The sequence below is a fragment of the Excalfactoria chinensis genome, chromosome 19, assembly GCF_039878825.1.
Source record: "Excalfactoria chinensis isolate bCotChi1 chromosome 19, bCotChi1.hap2, whole genome shotgun sequence".
Classification (NCBI taxonomy): Eukaryota; Metazoa; Chordata; class Aves; order Galliformes; family Phasianidae; genus Excalfactoria; species Excalfactoria chinensis.
Window position 1 is genome coordinate 2,975,192 of NC_092843.1, and position 21,677 is coordinate 2,996,868.

Genomic DNA, 21,677 nt, shown 5'->3' on the forward strand with positions numbered 1-21,677 from the left:
CATCCTCCCATCCCACAGGCCCCGATGGCCGCCATGATGCGACGTGCTCTGGGCCTTGACTTGGGGTGAGATGTGGGGACCCTGCACCGCCTGCAATCAGAGCAGCAACAAAGATGAAGACATTCCAGAGCAATTAACGTGTTGTGCAATATTTAAATTATTTTTAATCATAGTTTTACCTCAAATTATAATTTAAGATATATCGTGTAATCACTGGTAATACCAAATGAAAAGGGAAAGGGCATGTTCTTTCCTCTGAATGCTCTCCGTGTAATAATCAGCTAATAATGCTGTCTGCTTTAATTCAGAAGTTCCACTTGCTCAGTTCCTAAGTTGGCAGGCTGCTTTTTAATTCTTCTCTTCTAATTTGTTGTAACATGTATGAAATACATGTGTTCATTTGAGTAAATACAGTGCAGTTAATCAAAGGAAATGATTACAGAAGGAACCCAGGAGGGCAGCTAGTTATCGCATAGAAAAGAGTTGTGTAGTTCTGCCAAATTAATTAAACCTCACCAGTTGAATGCAAAGGTTATGATAGGAATCTTGCAGAGTGTTGGGTGCAGGTGGTTTGTTTTAATGGGTGAAACGATGACCCTTTGGTTGGACAGATTCTTCCCTGTTTCCACGTCGCAGCCCTCCAGGTTGTTTATTCGTGACATCCCAGCACGCTGTTACTCTGAATTTCCCCATGGGTTTCCCTTAATGGGGCGGGCAGCAGAGTTCTGCCTCCCTCACCCCAATGCAGGGCTGAGTGCTCGCAGTCCCTGCATCATTGCTGAGTGTCCCCACTCTGCAAGGAGAGCTGTAATTAACTCGCAGGCGCTCGTCAGAGGATCCGGCAGAGTGCCAGGAAATCAACCCCAATTACTGTGTTCACGTTGTCAGTAATGCCCACTTCATGCTTTCTGCTAATTTGAAATGGCAAGTCCCAACTTCCCACAGCAAAATTGCCATTTTTTACACCGTTCTTCTATTTTCTGTTCCTTATTCTGTTATTTTGACTCCATTAAATTACTGCTGTAAAGAGAATTACAAGCCATCTCGCGAAACTCTCATCAGGTAATTGCAGGGATACAATATAAATATAGCAGATCCAGAATTATACAGTGTGTGTTTAATACCATCTTAGAAAAGAGAAAGGGGGGGAAAAAGTCGATTATTTGCAATTATTTGCATTTACTGAGGATTGTTCTAGGGCTGCTCCAGAAGTTCTTCTGGTCTCTGTGTCTGTAATGCAGGTGAGCTGGTCGTTGTTAGATGTGCTCTGAAATGTGGGCTGGATGCTGGCCCCATAGAGGAGTTATTTTCTATGGTCTGAGTTTCTGGGATCATGCCTGGCTGATCTGATCCAGCTCTTATCCTTCAATATTCAACAAATGTGATTATCACTTTGTAGACTTATTTCACTTCCATAATGAGTTCCTGATAGCGTCACCCAGTAATAATCTGATACGGAGAACAGCATTAATATGTTCCCTCGTATTTCTCTAACGTTAGCTTAAGGGCTAGATCATTGGGTAAGAAGTATTTTAATTCAGCAGCTTCACGTTCCCTGCTAGATAGTGGTTCTGACAAGAAGATTGCTTTTGTTGGTCGTTCACTGAAAAGCATTCACTGCTGTTATTTCTAGTTGTGGCCTCCCCTTCAATTCCTACCTAACTTCCTTAGGAGTTGTTTTTATGTTCAGATCATAACTTCCATTAACTGACTGTAAATCTGCCTGATTAGCCCAAACTGGCCCTTGGCCACTGGTGCATTTATTGGCGTTTTCCTTGATTGCAAAACGCATCTTTGAGTGCATCATTACGAGTGTTGTAGGGATTATCGGGTGAGTTTCCCCCGCAGCTTCGTTCTTAGCTTTCAGCACTGTGTTTTGCCCTATATGGGAGATTCTAGATAGAAATAATGCCTATTTCCATACTCTCCTGTCCTTTTCAGTGCAGCAAATGATGGCATTTTGTCCAGCAGTCACTCTCTTTGCTATCACTGTCATTTACTGCTTCTTCGTAAGTCTTTCTGGTCTGGGTCGTGGTGGGAAGCCCAGGTTTATTCAGCAAGCAAGTTCAGGTAGTTGGGATTTGGGCAGCAAGTAATATAGCTGTGTCCATCCAGGAGCAGAAAACGTTTTGCTGTCCACAACCAATCTCACTTTGCATTGCTTTGCAGTAGGGAAAGCTGCCATGGCCCTCTATGGAAGCTGCCCTTCTTTGCAGCCATAGTGTGAGACCATAGTGTGAGCGCAGTGGGGATGAAGTGTTGTTGCTCTTTCCTCTGACACCAGTTGTAACCAGGGTGGAGTTGCAGTTTGTTTTTAAAACACGCTGTACCTTTTATTTTTTCCTTTCCCTGTTCTTGGGTTTTGGGAGGATTCGGGTATTGCTGTTTAATTAATAGGGAAAGCATCCTGCTTTTTAATCTTGCATCATGTGTAGGATCCACGTTCCGACATGGCGAAGCCTGTGGACCCTTTTAAGTACAGCTTCATTATTTATAAGGCATTAATCAGATTAATTTCGTAATAGTTTCCTGCTAATCCTGCCATTGTTCCTTAACTCAGAACAAACGAAAGCATGATTTTAATTCCCTTTTAGTTGCTGCAACATCTTTTTATTATCAGTTACGTTTTTATTAGAGCACTTTCAGGCAGTTGTTTAAAACCTGAAAATGATCGTGCAACACCTTACAATTACAGCACTAACTATTTTACTGCTGATAAGAGGACCATTTATCAGACCAATCCCCCTTTGGTTAAACTCGTGTTTCTTTGTCAGTTAAACTTTGCAGGAGTTTTCCTGCTTTCTGCTTAATCCCAGCCCTTGTTCCAGCCACGTCTGTTCCAGCAGACAGAGGCTGTCATAACCCCCAAGTAAGTCCGAGCACCTGCACAGGCAGCCCCATTGATTTCAGTCTGTCTTTACAGCAGCTCATCTCATCTCCAACAGCGTTAAATACTCCAGTGTAAGTGTATATGTAATTACAACAAGGCTGTTACCATCAAAACCAAAAGGTCATCAGGCAGATTCCCGAATGGATGTACCTAAGAAGCGCCATCATTTTCAATGCTGATGAAGATTTATGTTTTCTGTACCAAAAAGGACGATTGGGAAGAGCAGAGTTTTACTCAACAGCTTATCATGATAGGGTCATTGAGATGTCAATTACATGTTTTATATTTATAGAGCACTTCTGCTCAAGAAAGACTCCAAAGTGTCTCCCAGACACCAACACGTGCCTATGGGAAAATTAATAGGGTTTTTTTCACCTTGAAATGGGAATGGCTCAGAAATAGGAGGTATGTCCTATAAAATGCTACAGGTGAATGAGTCTGTGGTGTCCACCCTTAGGAACAAACTTACTGCCAGAGAGTTTTTGCATGTCACATTCTGTATGGTCCAAAACAGCTCAAGTTGCTGTTTGCAGTTGAACATCTGTTGTGGTCCCATTCACGTATGGTTGTGTTACACTGGCAAGTAAATCATTTCTGTGCACATTCTGGAAGTGCTGCATATATTAATATTGTGCGAATTTTGTTGTTGTTTTTGAGGATCAGAGCTGGCACATCAGTGAAAACTTCAGCCCCAGGTCTGCTTAGTTTGTAAGAGTGTGAACAACCATAGGGTTGTTCAGGTTGGATAGACCACTAAGCTCACCCAGCCCAGTGCTGTCAGAACATCCGAGGTGCTGTGGAGGCTCCTGGGAGTGCAGACTCCAGTTAGGAAGACATCTTGGGAAGCAGGTAGTTCTGGGAGAGCATCATTAAGGCAGATCTTATAAATATTTTGGTGTTCCTAAAAATGCCATCACGTATTACCTCAGTTAGCCGTGACAATAACCAGCAGCAAGGGAGAGAGGAAGTGGAGGGGAATTAATACACAGACCAGCGACGGGGCCATTCCTCTTTCTAAGAGACGTTGCACGATGGGCAGCTGAACTGGAGCAGTCATAAACCCCCCAACCTCTTGTTTCTTTTTCCTGCAAGTGGGAAAACGCACCTTCAGACAGGCAGCCTCCAAAAAGCCGCGTCCTCGGATTTTCATGTTAAATCCTGCTCAGAATTTTATGGTCCGGAGGAATTGCTGTGCCAGAATCCCAACTGCTCAGTTGTGAAAGCAGCTTTTCAAAGTAAGGAAGGAGCGCGGTCCCACATTCATTATGAGGCTGTTGCAAGGAACTGCATTGTTTTTATGGCTTCGCCTTCTTTGGCTCAAAATGTAGAAATCAAACAAGAGATTCTGCTTCTTATTATACAGGTGCGTGAGTCAGCTCCTTGTTTAGATTCTTAAAGCCTTTCCAATTGTGTAATAAAGTCATGTTGAAATGCATTTTAGCGCTAAGTGTGTTGTTTCTCTAAAAGCTTCACCGTAGCTGTCTCTAGAATTATTCCATTTTGCATCCAGATGATGACAGCTACCCACAGCAGGAGCTCCTGGCTCAGCACCCAGGGTTACCACAGCTCAGCTGAAGGTAAATGCAGCTTAAGGTCAGATTGGGCTCATGAAAACAGAAGTGACCAAGGGAGACCTGTGTGCAAATATTGTTGTTCCTAATGTGGGTCCCAGGAGATAGGAACGCTTACTGGAAAGGTCCAGGTTAGAAGTGAAGGCAAATGAGATTCTTGCTGTTAGGCTGTGCACAAAGTCTGCGAGGAAATGCATGCTCATGCGCAGTGGAAAGGTGTGTTTTGTGTGGTGCAGGAGATTGGACCTCTATGTCTCAAGTCTTGTTAAGACGCACCTTGTCTTGTTTTAAAGAAAACCCACTGACTTGTCCATAAATTATGCAATTACTTTTGATTTTCTTGTTTGACCGAAGCAGTTGTTTCCCCTCTAACTCAGGTTTGTTAAATGCAGAAAGGCAAAGCACCCAAGACAGGTGAAGTTCCCCGTTTCTTGATGATCTTGCTTACTGACAGAGATGTGTTACGCTTTAAAAGGGACCGTTTGAGAGAGAACAAATGAGCTTCTTATTGCACTCGAGGAATTAACTTTCATTTTAGTGGTGGAAATTGGAAACACCGGTATGGAGGGTCAGGAGGGGAAATGGGACGAAGCTTTGTACTTGTGGATATGTAAGCACTGCAGTTCCTAAGGAAAGATGGAGTTTAGGTATGTACTTCTGTTGCACTTTTCTGCAAAGCATATTAGCAAGGTGCATTAAGAAAAATGTTCTTCAGGATTTTGAGGCTTCCTGGTTGTAATGTTCATAGGGGATGATCTGCAGCGGGATGTTAAAAGTGTGTACAGAGTGCGTGGCTGTGGTGTGGAGCAGAGAGGAAACAAACCTGCACTTTGGATGAACCATTGTTGGTAAGGGAGACGTCCGTAACGCCGTGCATTGGACATAAGCCAGACCAGGGATGCTGGGCTGCAGTGGAGCATTGCCTTCATGCAGACCTCATTGCTTCCACTGCTTTGCACTTCATCAAGCTGAGCTCTGTTGGATCAGAAGTGCAGCACCCACAGCCAGCGAGGCCACAGCTGCAGCACTGTGCCCAGCACTGCTGGGGCAGAGGAATTATCTCACATCTTACTGGCCATGCATGTGGGTTTGCTGTTCACGGCACTGCTGGGCCCTCAGCAGCATGAGATCCACTGCAATCCCGAGGTGTTCCTCACCCATTCATTCTTACAGAAAACACAATTCTTTCCAGTCTTCGACTTCCGTGTTTATTTTTCTTTCCCAGTTGTTTTGTTTGAGTTTTACGGGGTTTTATTGCTTATTTTTTCAGTATGAAAGTGCAAAGTACTTTATATGGGTTTTCTTCCAGGCACTCACAAGCAGGCTATTATTTGTTCCGTAAGGTTTGGTTTTTCTGGTTGCTGGTAAAGATATCCGGGCTCCATCTCCTTCTTTTCTGGGCTGTATCCTCTGTTCTCCATTTGGAGCTGAGAGTTGATTCCCATTATAAGATCTACTCCATAATGTTCTGTTTTGGTGGTGCCCGGAGATGTTGGGCCGTTTGCTATGTAAAGGCATCTAAATCTCGCACCAGCTGCTGATAATTGAGACAACCCTTCTGTGTTGCAGCCCCGTGCTCCCTGCCTCCATCTCATTGTGCATTTTGCACCACGCGTGCTCCTCTTTGAGCACAGTCCCAGGGCTCTCCCTGTTCAGCATGATGCTCGAGTACACGCTCCGAAACCTGAAGGCAGCTTTAACAAGGTGTGACAGAAGTTGATTGCCCTGATTTTTACTCCTTAAAAATGTGCAGAGTCAAGTCTGAGGTGGTTCTACTGACACCGTGATTGAATTTACTGAGTCCGGTGATGTAAACACACAGTGACGGTACGTACTGGAGACCCGGTTGGGAGATGCACGTGTATGCGTTTATTCAGGAGCTCGTTGATGCTAATAGATGAAGACAAGGGGTGGGAGGGCAGAATTGATAACTTTCCGGGGGATGCAAGTAATAGATACTGTAAGGAAATTAAGTGCCTTATTAAAGGTGGTTAACTAGGTGTCCTGACAAGCGTTTGTTACGTGATGTGTGCTGGGAAGGTGCAGTTAGGAGGCATCATAAGAAACGTGACAGAGGATTTCAGATTGGTTTCCCAGGATAAAAGCCCAGCTCTCAGGGCTCTCCTTCCTCCCTGAGGTAGTGCCTCAGTTATATAGACTGTATCCAGCCTCTGTGGCTGATACATGGGGTTAATACTGGTCAATGAAGACAAGCATCGTTGGTACTTTCTCCCGATAGCCCAATGTTTGAACGTTTGGGGGCTCTTTTGACTTCACAGTCCTTGTTCTGCCTTCATAAAGGAACTTTAGAAGACGGAGAAGATGCTTTCATGTTTAACCAGGGGCAACTGTGTTTTAATCTTGCTGTTTTTTTCTTAATGTTGGCACGATGGTTTTTATTGTGTGTGGAGCTGGAAGAAGTCACGCAGCGAAGAGATGAGCAGCTCTCATAGAGTCCATGGACTCACTGATAACACTTAAAATCGTCCATTACTACTCCTTAAGAGCAGCTCTCCTGCTCTTAGACCTGCCAGCGTGTGGTCCTTAAGAACCCCATTTTGGGCGGAAGGAAACAGGGCTGTAATCAAAACAATGATTACCGTCACAGTCATTTAAATGCAGGAGGAGCAACTAATGTGTGCTCCAGAGGGGTGTGAAAAATGCACAAGTAATCCCCGGTTTTGAGGTTGGGTTTCAGATGTCCATGGGGAAAAAGTTAATTTCTTACCTTTCGCTTTCAAGTGAATATTTCTGTATTCATTTCTTTTTTTCACTCTGCATTTAAATGAACGTGAGAGTAATCATTGTTTTGATTACAGTTGTGCTTCCTTTCCCCTGTAATGGTGTTCTTGAGTACCCCATGCTGGCAGTGCTAAGAGCAGGGAGCTGCTCCCAAGGAGGAATAATGGACAATTATGTGAACATTAGCAGAGGATCTGTGGACTTGTTAGGACTCCTCAGCTCTTGGAGAACTCTTCTGCTGCTCTTCCTCTATGAGGTGTCATCACACCAGGTGGGGTTGTGCAGCTCTCGGGCAAAAGGAGTGTGCCAAAGGGTGACAGCGGGGCCGTTGTGTCCCCCTCAGTGCACACTGGTGTGTTCGTGTGTCGCTCCTAAAAGCCAAAGCTCAGCAACACCCCATAACTCAAATACAGACCTTTCTGCTCCTAGTGATGGGTGATGACGTGCTGTAAGCACATGCCCCATAGCTGCCGTCCTTCCTTCCCCCTGCTCTCCATCCACTCCCTCCTTTAATATTATTACTGCTGTAATTATTAGTGGTATTTTTGAGGCAGATGTTGTATCTGTGAGCAGGAGATGAACGGAATGATTCCATTTGGAAGCAGCATCAGTGCTGGGATCCGCTGTGTCCTTTGGGATGCAGTTTGGTGGGATGTGGCCGTGGGGCAGTGGGAACCTGCCTGCTGATGGTGGGGGGAGCTGTTTTGTGGCTGTCGTTCCTTAAAGCTTTGCATATACAGGATACTTTTCCGAATGCTTTTAGTCCTAATTTGTGCTTTAAAGCCAAAAGATACTGGGAATATAATGTGTTTTATTTAGAATTATGGTGCGTGTTGGGGTGGCTGTCAGTACAAAGGCTAATGCTATTTATTAAGGTCCTGGTTTTATTTAATAGCCAGATGAATGGAACAGTTAATAAAAGAAATATTGCTTTATTCCCTGACATTTATGTCCTTGGTTTCCAATAAAGAATTGAAATTATGAATAGTTGATGGTTTAAATTGATGTTTTATGTTGAACGCTAGCTATAATTTCCCCTCTGAGAATTGTAATACCGAGAAACAGATGGTTTTTCACAGTAACAAATTGCCATGTGTACGCTGTACATAGTGCTGGCTTTCAGATGCCTTCACCTCCAGCACGGCGCAGCCCAGCACCGCAGCGCTCAGTGATCCCTGCTCCATGAGAGGCAGCGTCGGTGCCCGGGGAGGAAACAAAGTCATATTGGTTGGGTCGCAACAAGCAAAGCCCGCAGTTACTCGGACAGCTCAGGGCCCAGCTTGGTGCTCCATTGGGTTACAGTGTGCTTTGCTTCCAGCATACAGAGGATGAATGAGGGCCCCCTCCCACCTGCCCTGGTACCTCCGGGTTGGAGCACCCCCAGCTCTGTGCAGCCCAGCTCTGAATGCTCCTCTGTGCTGTTCCTAAAGTGTTCCTCGCTAATTGTTGCAGTGGGGAGGTGGTGTGAGATGATTAGCGGCTGGTTTGGCAATCCACAGTAAAAACACACTTTTTATCAGCTAATTATCCAGGGATTGGTTAGTAATTTTCATTCTCATGTGCCGTTTGGACTGAAGTCACCTTAAGCTGCACTTAGGGCAGAAGGAGGATGGAGTTGAGCAGGTTGGTGCCATCCCAGCCCATGGCCAACAGCACAGCATCAGCGGGCACTGAAAGTGCACAGCTCCCAACCCAGTGTGGTTTGTGAGTAAGACATTCATCAATTCAAAGCTGCACAGATCACATTTAGAGTAGAACTGGGTGGTTCGGTTGGCGGGTACGTACGGAGGGCATCGAGTCCCACTTTCTGAGCACTGAACATGGAAGAGCTCCCGTTCTGAGAAGCAATGGAACTGCTCCCCACATCCCTTCATCCCCTCCACCAGGGAGGTCACTGCTTTGTGAATCCCAGCACCCCTGTGTCTCTTACAAGAGATTAATGTCAGGAAGTGGCCCTTTGCAGTCGGTCTGACTCCGCGCTGCTGCTGGCAGATAAAGCACCAAGAACTGCAGGACTGGAGCTGAGTGTGGCCTTTGACAAGGGCAGCCAAGGTCAGAAAAGGTTGAGATGATTGAGAATGCTGTTCTGAATCTACCAACCGGTGCTTAATAAGTTACCTGGAACCAGTTCCTAGCAGTTCAAATCACGGGGCTTAACCAGGAAAATTCAGCTGCAATCGAATCTAAAGTAACCTGAGTGTGGGTTGGAAGTCAAGGCTGCTACATGAAGCCTGCAGCTTCTTAGAGCTTTTGTAATGAGAAAATCACAATCGGAGTGATTTAAAAGTAGTTGTTCTGTTGGTAGATTGTAGGTTGTTAGAAAGCACAAGAGCCGATTGCCATGAATTGTGTAGTAGGAAGGACTGGGCAGGGAGGGTTTTTGTACCCTATTGGAGCAGTGGGATCAGCCAGAGGTGGGCAAGAGCCCCCACTGGTTCAGAGTCTGTGCCAAGGGCCATTAATGCACTTTATTTATTGCTCTTACCTTGAAGAATTCTGCCCTAATGCAGCTGGGTTGAAGTCCCAGATGAGGGGAAGATGGGACAGAAGGTTTGAGTCGGAGGGGACCTTAAGGCTCAGCCTGCACAGCACCCATCCACAGCCAGGGGCACCGCAGGGATGGGGCAGCACAGCTCTGTGCAGCAGCATTGCGTTCCCATCTCATAACGCACTTCTCTTTTCAGTATAAGAGTGCACAAATTATCACTATAGCACATTTTAATGGAGTAATAGTAGATTTAGCGTCGCACACAACAGATTATCATCACAGCTTGCGTGACCAGAAGATGAATCTCAAAGACACTGCATGAGATGTGATCTTCCACCGCACGGGGCTTTGTGAAGGCACTGAGCACTGCAAACGGTGCTGGGCAGCACGGAGAGAAGGGGTTTGGCTGCAGCCTGCCTGCCCATGGGCAAGCAGTGTGAGCTGCATGCAGGTGCAGCCATCCCTGTGCTGCGTGCATCCCATACAGCAGCGCTCAGCCCTCTGCTCCTTCCGCTCTTACACATCCGAACGAGTCTGATCGCTGCTCCATATAAATGAGGCACAATCTGAAGCTGTCAGACCTAAACTGTGCCTCGCATATACACTAAGTGAATTTATTCAAATTTCTCTTTTAAAGCTGGGAATATTTATAACGAAACTTGTCAGGGCTTCAGTTAACAGTTTACACTGGGAGTATTTTTGGTTGTGAAATACAAAAACAAGTCCAAGAACGACTCTGCGAGCTGATTATTCTGGTTGCCTCGCATATGGAAAAGTCGGGTTGTGATTTCAACAACAAATGAGGAAATTGTCAAAGTTCTATGGAAATTAATTAAGCTCAAACTTGTGTGAAAATTAATTAAGCTGGAACTCCTGTGAAAATTAATTAAGCTCGAATGAAAATATGTTAAAACACTCCGCAAATTTATACTAATGCGGCTGGCAACTATTGCAATAAAAAGAGCAGCAGATGCCTCTGGTTGCACTGCTTCTGTCTGGGGGCTGAACTGGGGTATATATAGCGTGAGGGGGAACGGCCTTAACCTGACAGAGGGAGGTTTGGGTGGGATGTGGGGAAGGAATGCTGTGCTCGGGGCGGTGAGGCTCAGCAGTGCCCATAGAGCGGGGCTGGGGCTGTGGATGGGCGCTGGGCAGCCCGAGCTGGGAGCAGCCCATGGCACAGGGGATGGAGCTGCCTGAGCTTTGAGGTCCCCTCCAACCAAAGCCGTTCTGTGATAGCAAAGCACAAGCAGCAAGGCTCATTTTTCATACCCTGTGATGTTCCTGGGGAAGGATGCGGCGTGGAAATGGCTCCTGGAGCTGCGGGCTCCCATTTGCTGCCTGTCTGCTATTCGTGTCAGCTGCATTTCCCCAGCCCACGGCCGTCTGTCCTCGTGTATCCTGTCTGAAGGTCTGTGCTGGGGCAGAGGCCAACACGGAGCGAGTGCGTCCCGTCTGCGTTTCGCTTTGTGCTCCTCAGCACAAATATGTAAAATCATATGTTTGAGTGGAGGAAGCGCAGAAGTAAACAGTATATAAAGATGACTTCTGAATCCCGAGCAGCAGAAGGGCTGGCTGCAATACGGAACTGTCAGAAGGAACAATAGTGGGAGCAAATCATGTCTTTTTTTAGCTACTGGGATAATATTTTGGAACAGAATGAAGGCTATAGCTTACGAATCTCATTTCCCTCCTTGGCTGTATCAAACGCAGAAGGGGAATGAATCTCACAAATGTCTGCTGGCACGTTAGAAAAAAATGAAAGCAAAACATGGAGTTGTGGAAGTGCTGCGTGGTTTGTATGCTGGGCTGAGCACACACAGCCCGCAGCATCCCTGGGTCCAATGGGAGCACCCATGGAGTTCAGCCCTGGCTGCAGCCCTTATCTCAGCCATCCAAAGCCCCATCTTTGTCTGGTCCCGCGTCCAGGGCGGACCAAAGCCCTCCAACATCAGCTGAACCAAATGCATGGAAGCCTTGATGCGAACAGGAAATCGATCCTCCAGCACAGCCTCCAAAGCGCCAAAAGCTCGTCTTTCAGGAAGATAATCAGACACAAAACGTTGCAAGCTCGTCAGCTGCGTTTCACTTCGGTATTTACCGTCAGTTCGGTTTAAAACAAGCATTAAATTTGTTCTCAAAGTGTATTTGGAAGCCTTCGTGCTGGAACTCGCAGATAATAGCCCGAGAGTTTTGTTTTGTTACTGGAAAGTGAAACCAGATGCGGTGTGGCCGTCCAGGGCTGGCTTTGGCTGGCTGGGAGCTGTGGGAGAGTGCGTTTATCACATTGGGAGCACTGCAACAGGCCTGGCTGGGAGGGTGTGGGTTCCACTCGGGGCTTTAAGGTGTAGGAACAGAACTCCATCAGCAGCAGAATGAGACCGTCATGTTCATAAACGGGAGGAGAAAAAGAGTTTGGTTGGTGGTTAATTTGACAACTCCCAAAGCTGTCGGTACAATGCTGCTATATTAATTTCCATAAGTACTACGTGCTTGTGCTATCTGAGCCTCCTTTCTATGCTGCAGGATCAAGTTCTTGTCCCAAGTGTGAAAGCAAACTGCTTTTTGTATTGAGCATCGCTGGGGGACCCTTTTCTGCACCAGCAGAGCCGCAGTGGAGCTGTAGCTTCTTGAACACAAGGTCACTTTTCCACGTGCAATGTTTGTGACAGCCACACCAGAAATACCCGCTTCACATTTACTTTCCAAGCAGCTCTGTGTGCTCTCTTCCTGCCTGTGTCTCTCGTGGTGATGTGTTACGGATCATCCCTGAGGGGATGCAGAGGGAATAGCCCTCTGTGTTTGCCATGCACTTAACCCGCAGCGCACTGAAATAAGCACAGCATCCACCTTCCTGTTTGTGCATCCTTTCCAAACACAGCCGCAGCCTCACCTGTGCCATCCCGACTCACGCAGGCCTGTGCTAAGCAGGTTTGATTCTTATTGACCACTTCTTTTAGGAGATGATGAATCCCCATTCTCCCAGAGCAAATAGATTTAATAGAGCCGATTTTTTTCTTTGATTTATGTTGGCCATGAGCAGGAAGCGGGATCTCGGCATCCAGTCAGCAGTGCTGTGCAATTACAGAGCGAGGTGGGCAGCGTCTGTTGTGCTGCCCTGTGATAAATGGTGTAGGGAGTTCTGGTGTCAGTGTATGATGTGTTCATATAGAACCAGAGCACTCAGTGCAGCGCTAGCTTCAGGACTGAGCTTGCTTGAAAACTTGCTTTGAATGTAGGGGGTGCCTTGGTGTGTGTGAGGTCTTCAGCTTAGTGGCTGGAGAATGAAGAGAGGCAGAACCAAGCACAGCGTGTTAGCCTTGAGAACAAAGATGAGGTGTTAATCATGGAACCACACAACGGTTTGAGTTAGAAGGGACCCCCAGAGGCCAACTGGTCCCACTGCCTGCAGTGCACAGGGACACCCACAGCTCCATCAGCGCTCACAGCCCTCCAGCCTGACCCTGGGGGTGTGCAGGGATGGGCAGCAGTCCATGGGCAGCCTGTGCAGTGCCTCGCCACCCTCAGTGTGCACACAGCAGCTCCCAGGAGCAGCATTGTGCTCATTGGAAGCAGCAGGCTGCTGTGAGCCTTTAATATTGAACACGGTGTGACCCAGCTGACGTGGCTGCTCCTGACTTCTCAAGTATTTAAATACCTTTGAGTGAAGCGTACACTTGTGCTTAATGTACCTGATGCACTCAGAACATGGACAACACTCCATTTTTAAGCTGGATTCTATATGAAGTTTAATTTTTAAAGGCGTCTATAAATTATCAATGACATCTGTTCTGAAAAATGTCAATTCCTGTCCTTAGGTTGATGGAATCTTTTTGTCTCGTGTCACATCCTCTTCACATTCAAGCCCTATTGACACACGGTTTTCAAGTGATACGTTGCTATTCTAGGGCCTCATTATTTAGATAAATCTCGTTCTAATGCAGTGACAACATTAAGTAAACACAACTATTTCTGGTGCTCTTCTAATCCCATGGCGATAACTACCAATGATCTTGGAGTCACAAGGTCGCTCTTGGTTAAACTGACCTCTCTGCAACCAAAGAGGGGTTAACACACACTGTGCTGAGCACGAAAAGTAACAAGGAGGAAAAGAAAACAAGAGGCTCAGCCCAGGAAGATGGGAATTCTGAGATAATATTCAATGTGCCCAAAGGGACAATGCCTCCTCTTGTTGTTGCCGTCTATATTTAGACACCATGCTCATATGCAACTTAAAATACCTAGAATAGCACAAAGAAAAAATTTTTCCCCCCTTTCATTTGAAGTGGCTGTTAATTCTGGCTTATCACAGCTGACACTTGATTGAGGGGGGGGGGGGGGGGGGGTAAAACAGCAGTTTGAAGCTTTAACTCTTTCCACGTGCACCCCTCGAGAGGAGCCCTGGGTGCTGTGAGCTCCCCTGGCTGAGCTGAGCTCCGTACCCCTCGTGCCGGGCAGCCCAGTGGGTCACTGGGGTGATTTAATGCCCACTGTTGTTTGTGCAGCTGATAAGGGGCAGAACAGCCATTAGGGAACCTTCCGGCAGCTCACTAATAGGTTTTCCTAACTCTGGCTTCCTACTTACATCAGCTGAAACTCCTGATTAGTTAATGTAAGCAGTGTGATTTATACCGCAGTCCTCCAGTTTGCACAAGCCATGATTTTCACACTACTGGGACTGGCATTTCTTTTCTTCTTTTGCTTTTGCTGTTTCAACGCAGCTCTACCAAGTTTTACCCCATTCCAGACGATGTGATGGAGCACTTCTGTCTGAGGATCTAACCCTCTTTTAGTTGAAAGCAATTCCCCCTCATTCTGTCAATACAAATGAATGCATATATGAACTTTATGAACACATTGCGTGCTTCGTTGCAATGGTTTTAATGGGTAACATTGCAAAGTATCAGTTAGAGTGGTCAGAAGTATTGAGCAGAAGGATGGAAGTGGAATTGCTGCCGCCCTTCCCTGAGCTCCGCGCTATTACAAAGCACAAGGAGTGGAGCTGAATCCCACCCCTCCTCTCGCAATAGGAGCCAACAGCTGTTTGTGCTTCCATTATCTGGTAATGGCAATGAAACATTTCCCTGCTTTTGTGATGATAACTTCAAGAGCAGCATCAAACACAGCGTGTGGGACAGCACTGCCAGGAGTCCCGTTCACAAGTGAGTTACCTCATTGCTCAGGTCTGCAGGGCTGTGACACTCTGAGGGCTGCTATGTCCCTCCATCCCCTCCATCCAGGGGGGGCTGTGCCAGGGGAAGGCTCCTGCCAAGGGGCTGGGCTGCCATTGCTGATGCTGTGTCCTTATGCTTCTCCTGGGAGATCTGATATGAACGCAGCCACGGAGCAGCCGGGGAATTTGTTCAGTTCCTCATTCTGTTCCCTGCTGTTCCATCTCTTTCAGTTTGCTTTTCAGGAGATGGTGCTTCTGTTTATTTTACTCTGTATATTTTTCATTACGACTCTTTAATAGTAATTCACTAATGCAGTTTCTGAGTCCTTGCAGCTCCTCGCTCAGCTCATCCTTACGGCACCATCCCTCAGGGCTGCGCTCTCCCATCACTCCGTCGCGTTCACCAAACTCCATATTCACTTCCATTCTTGCAGCCTGTTTGCCCAGGTTTCACTGCTGGCTTTGAGGAGCCGCAGCCTTCTCCATGTTGAGCCCTCAGAGGTTCTGGCTGTCACTTCTCAGGTGCGTTGGAAGCATTTTGCTGGAAGCTGCTTTATAACATTAAGGCTTTGGGTGTAGTTGAGGTAGTGTAAAAAGGAACAGGTACAAAAGGCAGTCATGGCAAGAAGCTAAAAGAAAAGATGTTTCTGGATTTAGGGATTGCTGTGAGCGTTGTTGGAATTCCTCTGTCAGGCCCTGCAGACATCAGGCAGTTCGGACCTCCCTTGTGACAGACACCTCCACCCATCCTAATGCAAGCAATGGCCTACATTGCTCTTACAGTCTTGTAAAGAGTGGGAAAATACTTTTGGGAAAAGGATCTGACAGTTTGTCCAGTTCCATGGCACTGCAGATCAAGGGATCCTGCCATTAGGAATAAGGTAAAAAGTTTGCAGCCTGGGCTGAAGTGATGGGAGATAACTCCATCTGCAGTTGCCATATATAGTCATACAAGGAAAAGTCTGCACAAATCCTCCAGACGTTTATGGACTTCTCTGATTCATCTGTCAGAGCCAAACAGCTCCAGCCAAGAGATAGGGGATTTGTGAGCCCGCACCGCGTCCCCGCACTGCTGTGAGCCGGAGGAGCTCAGGGGGGAGAGGAGGAGGAGCAGGAGGAAGGGCAGCGCTCTGAAGGCTCCGCTTATGGTGGGAGGTTCAAGAAGATGAGTAACGTTCTGGAGCTCTCTATAAAACAGAAAAACACACACAAAAAAAAAGCCCTTGAATTCATTTCCGTTGCTATAATCAAAAGCTGGCTTGCTAAATTTAGCAGTCTCCTATAGACGCTGGGCTTGTGCTAGCAACTGTAAAACTATTTTTCCTTAAGTGCAATTTGTCACCTCCCCCTTCTAAGTTAGGAGAAGATAAGCTTGTATTAATGCTGTTGATTTATTATTACACAAGTATGTCTCATTTTAATCTGTTATTGAGTTCATTGTGATTCAGCGCTGGGCTCGCATGCCTTCTGCGATGGAAAAACTGCACTCAGAGCAGCACGGACTCAGCTCTGTCTCTTCTCCTTTTCAAACCTTCAGACCTCTGCGTTTCTTCCCCCGGACTTCTCATCCTCCCGCAGCGCACTGGGGCACTTCACAGTTCACCATCTGAATTTGGGAGTTGCTCCCAGTTGAGACCATATATTACAACGTGAGGAGATGCTGCTGCCCCAGAGCACTTCATGTAGGATTTCTGTTTCTTAAGTTGAGCTAACAAGCACTAAATGCACTGACGAAGGCCGCAGCGAGGTTTTGCTTTCTTTCATCTGGATGATTCATTTATTTCTTCTGTCTGCTCCCAAAGCACATGCGCTGTGAGCAGCACGGTGGGTCAGCAGGAACTTGGCCGGGAAGCACCGTGCTAGCAAAAGTTTGTTTTCTCTTCAATAGCTTCGTGTACAGAAGCGGTGTGAAAAGACCTGCGCCGCGTTTCGTTTTGATTTAGGTCAGGAGGATGACGGCTGCATTGATTATGAGGTGCTTTAACAGGCGTGCTGAATTAGATACAGCAAATCCTAGCGTTGCTTTCAGTTGAAAGGGACCCCCAACGCCGCCCAGTCCCACTGCCTGCACTGCACAGGGCACCCACAGCACAAAAGCACTTGCATTGGAAGAGGGGAATGCTGAGTGTAACGATAGAGATCAGTGGGTGTTCCTGTGTTCCTACACGCAGGTGTGCTGGTGGTTCATAACACGGCTGTGTGATAAGGAACAGTGAGCAGAAGGTTTTGCAATATCTGATGTCCCGGCCCTGACTCACCTGTGGTCAGTACGGATCTGGGAGGATAACATCTCTTTCCTTCTTTTCATATTTAACAAGTTCTTCTTCCAAACTTAGCCTGTCTCTAAAGCGTTGTGCTCACATTTGGGTTCTGCCTTCTACCTGTGGCTCAGGTAGGATGTGCTGATTCACACACGGCTCTGCTGGTGGTGGAGGGAAGGTGGAAAATTACCAGCGCAATTATGGTTTCACATTAAATACTCCTCGTTCCAAATCCACCGTGTGAACCATTACTCTGCGTTTGAACTGGTGTTGTTAATTGGACCGCAGCACTCGTAGGTGCCTTTGCTGCAGAGTCACGGCCCATGTCATTAGCTTCTCATTAGGCACGTTAATTTTTTAAGGCTCATAATAATGCCCTTTTTTTTTCAGATGCTCCCCATTTTACACCGAGGTTTTAACCATCAGCCTTTCAGTTGCCTGGAATTGGCTCTTCCCAGAGCTCTCCTACCTGAGTCATTTTTGTTTGAATGATCTTTTTTTGTTTCCTAGCAACTCCGGTTCTAAAGTTCCGAATTGTTTCTGTTCAGTGTCTTTTGTAGCCAATGTTAACTCGCTGGTTTATAAATGACAGCGAGGTTTCAGCGTGGTTCAGTGCATTCGTTTGTAAAGTCAGGTTAAAAAAAGAACATTTTTTAATGTTATATATAGTCTGTGTGTTTATATGCAGACGTGTATATGTATACATGTGTGCAACAGTTCTTCTTTTGCACAGCTGATTCTTTAAACAGTTGTGAGGTCGCCGGTCTGTTTATACGTTGCTGCATAAGCCCAGGGTAAACTCGGTTTATTTGAGCTTGGGAGAAGATTGCAGTGCAGCCATGGGACACCTCTGCCAGCGCTCTGCTTCCCTCCTGCCCCGAGGAGCAGAGGAGCAGGGTTCGTCTCCACCAGCACAGGACACAGGATGAGCCCTGGGCTGCTCAGTGGTTGCTGGGAGTTGCTTTGGAGCAAGGAGGGGATTTCCACCAGCAGTCAGCTGTCGGGCTCGCAGTCCTGCAGGTCTGAGGATGCTGCTCAGCACATCTGCCTTATTTCAGGGCATCTCCTCCCGTTTCCACCCCGCGCTGCATGCCCTGCTCCGTAACCTCCCCGCGGTGGGAGCGTCTCCCCCTGAATCGCAGCACATGTGTTTTGCTCCTCTCCCTCCTCGCAGCTCGGAGCCCACACCGAGGCAGCCCTTTGCAAATGGAATATTTTTTCACTTCTTGCTGGGTGGGTCCGTGCGCCAAAAAAATAGGTCAAGAACAGTAATCTAAATCTACTGCTAATAAATAATTAAAGCTAATGGAATTTGCACAAGATCTGGGGGCTGAGATATTTCAGAACGCTGCCATGTACGTTCAGAGGCTGCAGATCGGGAGTCTTTATTTATCGTTGTGCTGCGTTGAAACCTGTCTATAAACGTCCCTTAAAAACCCACATCTTCATGTGCAGGGAAATAACTACAAAGCAATAGAAAATGGTTAACATCGTGATTCATTCTTCAACGGTCAGATTTGAAGTAAATACTTTAGCACCCTTAAGCAATAAGAGCTTTTATATCTCATTAAATCGTAGTTTAGCTTGAGCAATAAATGGTTCGCTCGTATGATTTAATTTGTCTTATATTTTAGGAATTAAATAAGTCATCTGGGCTGCTGCACGGTGCCTGTTTGGACAACTGGCTGGGATGTCAGTTTCAGAGCAACACTAAATGAAAGCTATCAGAGACAAAGCTTTGTTTCCCATAGTGCATCTCCACGCATGTGCCCAGGGTCTGCAATGGAGGTGCATGGTGCATTTCTTTGCAGCCATCCCCCGTCTCAGCAGCAGGCAGCAGCAGGCCGGCACATTGCCCAGAGAGAGGGGCTGACAGGAGGCTCCTCCTGGGACTGAGCCCTTCATTCTGTGTACGTGGGTTGGATGGGTACATGTGATCCCACACAGTGCACATCTACGGCGTGTCCTGCTGGGCTGTTGGTTTCCCATTGCTTGCCCAGTGGGTTGATCATCATTTCACAGCTCTCACAGGAAGTGCCCGGGGTTGGGGGCTCAGCCTTGTCAGCCCTGAGCTCCTCGTTCAGTGTGGGCTAATGGGGAGGGAATGCAAAGGGATGGGATGCGGCAGCGTGGGCACCTGGCTGGGGACGGGGCAGCTCTGAGAGGTGCTGACAGCCGAGCTCATGGGGCCAGCAGTGCTACAAGTGGCTGCGGCTCACAGCGATGTCTGCCCTTCCCAGTGCAGCTGGCGGCCCGCGTGGCTCGGGGGAAGGCAATACGTGCAGCAGATCACGGGAAGTGTGGCCAGAGGGGTAGGAAATGATGTCTGCCCGTTTCTTTTGGTTTTGTTTTGTTTCACGGCTGCGTGATAGTTGTGCAGATGATGAAGGTGCGTGCAGGTCGAGCTCAGCTTCCCGCGCTGCTTTATCAAACCAGGGTCAGAGGGCTCTTGTTGTGACATTCAGAGATAAGCGTTTGGGAAGTAAATGAGATCGAGAGTCTGAGGGGACATCAGAAGATGCTGCGCAGCTTCAGACCTCCAGTAAATTAGCAGCACCCTGAGCACTGATGTGTCCTTTGGACTGCGCCGTGTATCGAGATAGAGAGAAATAATGCAGTTGTCTGAAAGATGCGTTTGTCGCCCGGGTTTTTCCCATAGATTTATTCTTGGCTTATTTTCCACAGTTATTTTTAATGCGAATGGAAAGGGAGTTAAAAATTGTTTGGATTTGGGTTTCATTGCGTGGCTGCTTCATCAATATATAAACCAGTTGTTTGTGCTCCTGAAAAGAGGGAAAGGCTGCACTCGCTTTCAGCTATCAGATTTGATTCAGACAATGATACAGCCTAATTCATTGTCTCTGCTTCACATATCGAGTTTGTCTGTGATGGAGTCTTGTTCAGAAAACAGCTCCATCCCAATACATCATCTGCAGAGAGGAGACCGAGTGGGTATGGTCAGCATGGAGAAACAGGCAGATGATGTGACTGCATGGAAGCGCAGCAATACGGCAATGTGTTGTGCCGATAAATTGCCATATAAGTTTAAAAGGACGCCAGCGTCCTGACTGTACATCGTGTGTCTCGCTTTATGTGCATTAAGATTTTGGTCCCAAATACAGGCATGTATTTTGCCACTAATGGTTCTGTGTTTTCTTTGATGATGGCATCATCGTCAGTCTACAAGGAAAACACATTATAAAACGTGCAAAGCCTCCCGGCCTCCCCGTGTAGTCAGGAGATGGGAAAAGCTGCTCGACCTGCTGGTCTGCCCTGGGAGAGGCATTACTGACAGGCAGTCGTGGTGCACACGGACAGCACTGCCCCTTTTTCTGTCCCAAAACAGACGACAGAAAATATCAGGAAGCATTAAGGTGTAAAAACAGAAGCGTTTATAGGTTTGGTACGGAAGAATGAGCTTATAAAGCTGTGACATTATCCTGAGCTTGATGAGGATTAGCTGCGTGGTAGCTCAGTAAGCACGAGAGCAGTGAAATTTGGCCGATCATTTGTCTTTGATGGCTTCATTTACGTTCAGCCCCCTTAAGCCATCTCTCAGGGAGTGCAAGAGCTCCTGCTTCTGCAACTCTCTCTGCCACTTGTCATTGAAATGACAACAACCACTTCTCCAAAAGCCTGCTTTTCCTTCAGCAAATCAGACTAAACCCAGTGCCGAGGGTATTTTGGTGTGTGGTTTGATGTCCAACTTGCTGCGTGACTCCAGATGGAAACGTTATTGCACTGGAAAAGAGAAAGTCCCAAATATTTATGGTGACCCACCAACTGGCTACCTCCAGTTCTCTGGTGGCTGAAGTTGGAGCAGCCTTGAGAGAATAACAGATAAATCAGACCTTGTACAAAATGACGGCACTCCTCGCTGGAAGGGTGGTCCAGTCATATTTCTTTAAGCCTGGCTTCCGTGTGTGGGATGAGTTCAGAGGTGTAGCTGCTGTGTAGGTAGATAGAGGCATTTGCTTCTAATCGTATTAGTGTTTCAGCTGAATGATGAGACTGAAGGCGTCCGGTGCTTACCTGCCATCAGTACAGTTAGTTAATTCATACTATCACCACACATACATGTATGTGTCAGACTGGAAACGCAAGCTTCTTCAAACTTAGATGTGCTTCTACTTTAATCAAAGCCCCCACAAAATGCAGCCAAGTCTCAAACAGTATCCCAGACCTGAAAGCAGAGTTAGAGATAACTTGACAACGACGCATCCTTTCACATTTATCTGATGGAATATTTTGCTTCTGTCTTCCAGGACCTGCGCAAACAGGTAGCTCCACTACTGAAGAGTTTCCAGGGAGAGGTAAGAGCTTCTGCTTCTCTTTGTGCTTTTGTTTTTACTCTACATGATCAGCGTGCCTACAGCCTGCAGTACAGCCAGGCCATGATGGGAGCTGTGAGCATTGCAGGGGTTCTGCTTCCCTGTGTGCTGGCATGCGTGTGATACATTGCATTTGTGCTGGACAGGCTAAACTCGTCCAGTCCCAGTGCATTTAGCAGCCCTGGATGTAAGCTTTCTGTTGTGACTCAGGTGCGCCCCGG

General features: G+C 46.9%; 1 protein-coding gene across 5 annotated transcripts in view; it reads left to right on the top strand.

Annotated features, from left to right (window-relative positions):
• Positions 1-21,677, top strand: part of CUX1 (cut like homeobox 1) — a 204,864-nt gene that overhangs the window by 49,365 nt on the left and 133,822 nt on the right. For all 5 annotated transcript variants that reach the window (XM_072353960.1, XM_072353955.1, XM_072353957.1 and 2 more), the window contains exon 3: positions 21,391-21,438. In XM_072353960.1, the coding sequence (XP_072210061.1) occupies positions 21,391-21,438 (48 nt within the window). The remainder of the gene's footprint in view (positions 1-21,390; positions 21,439-21,677) is intronic.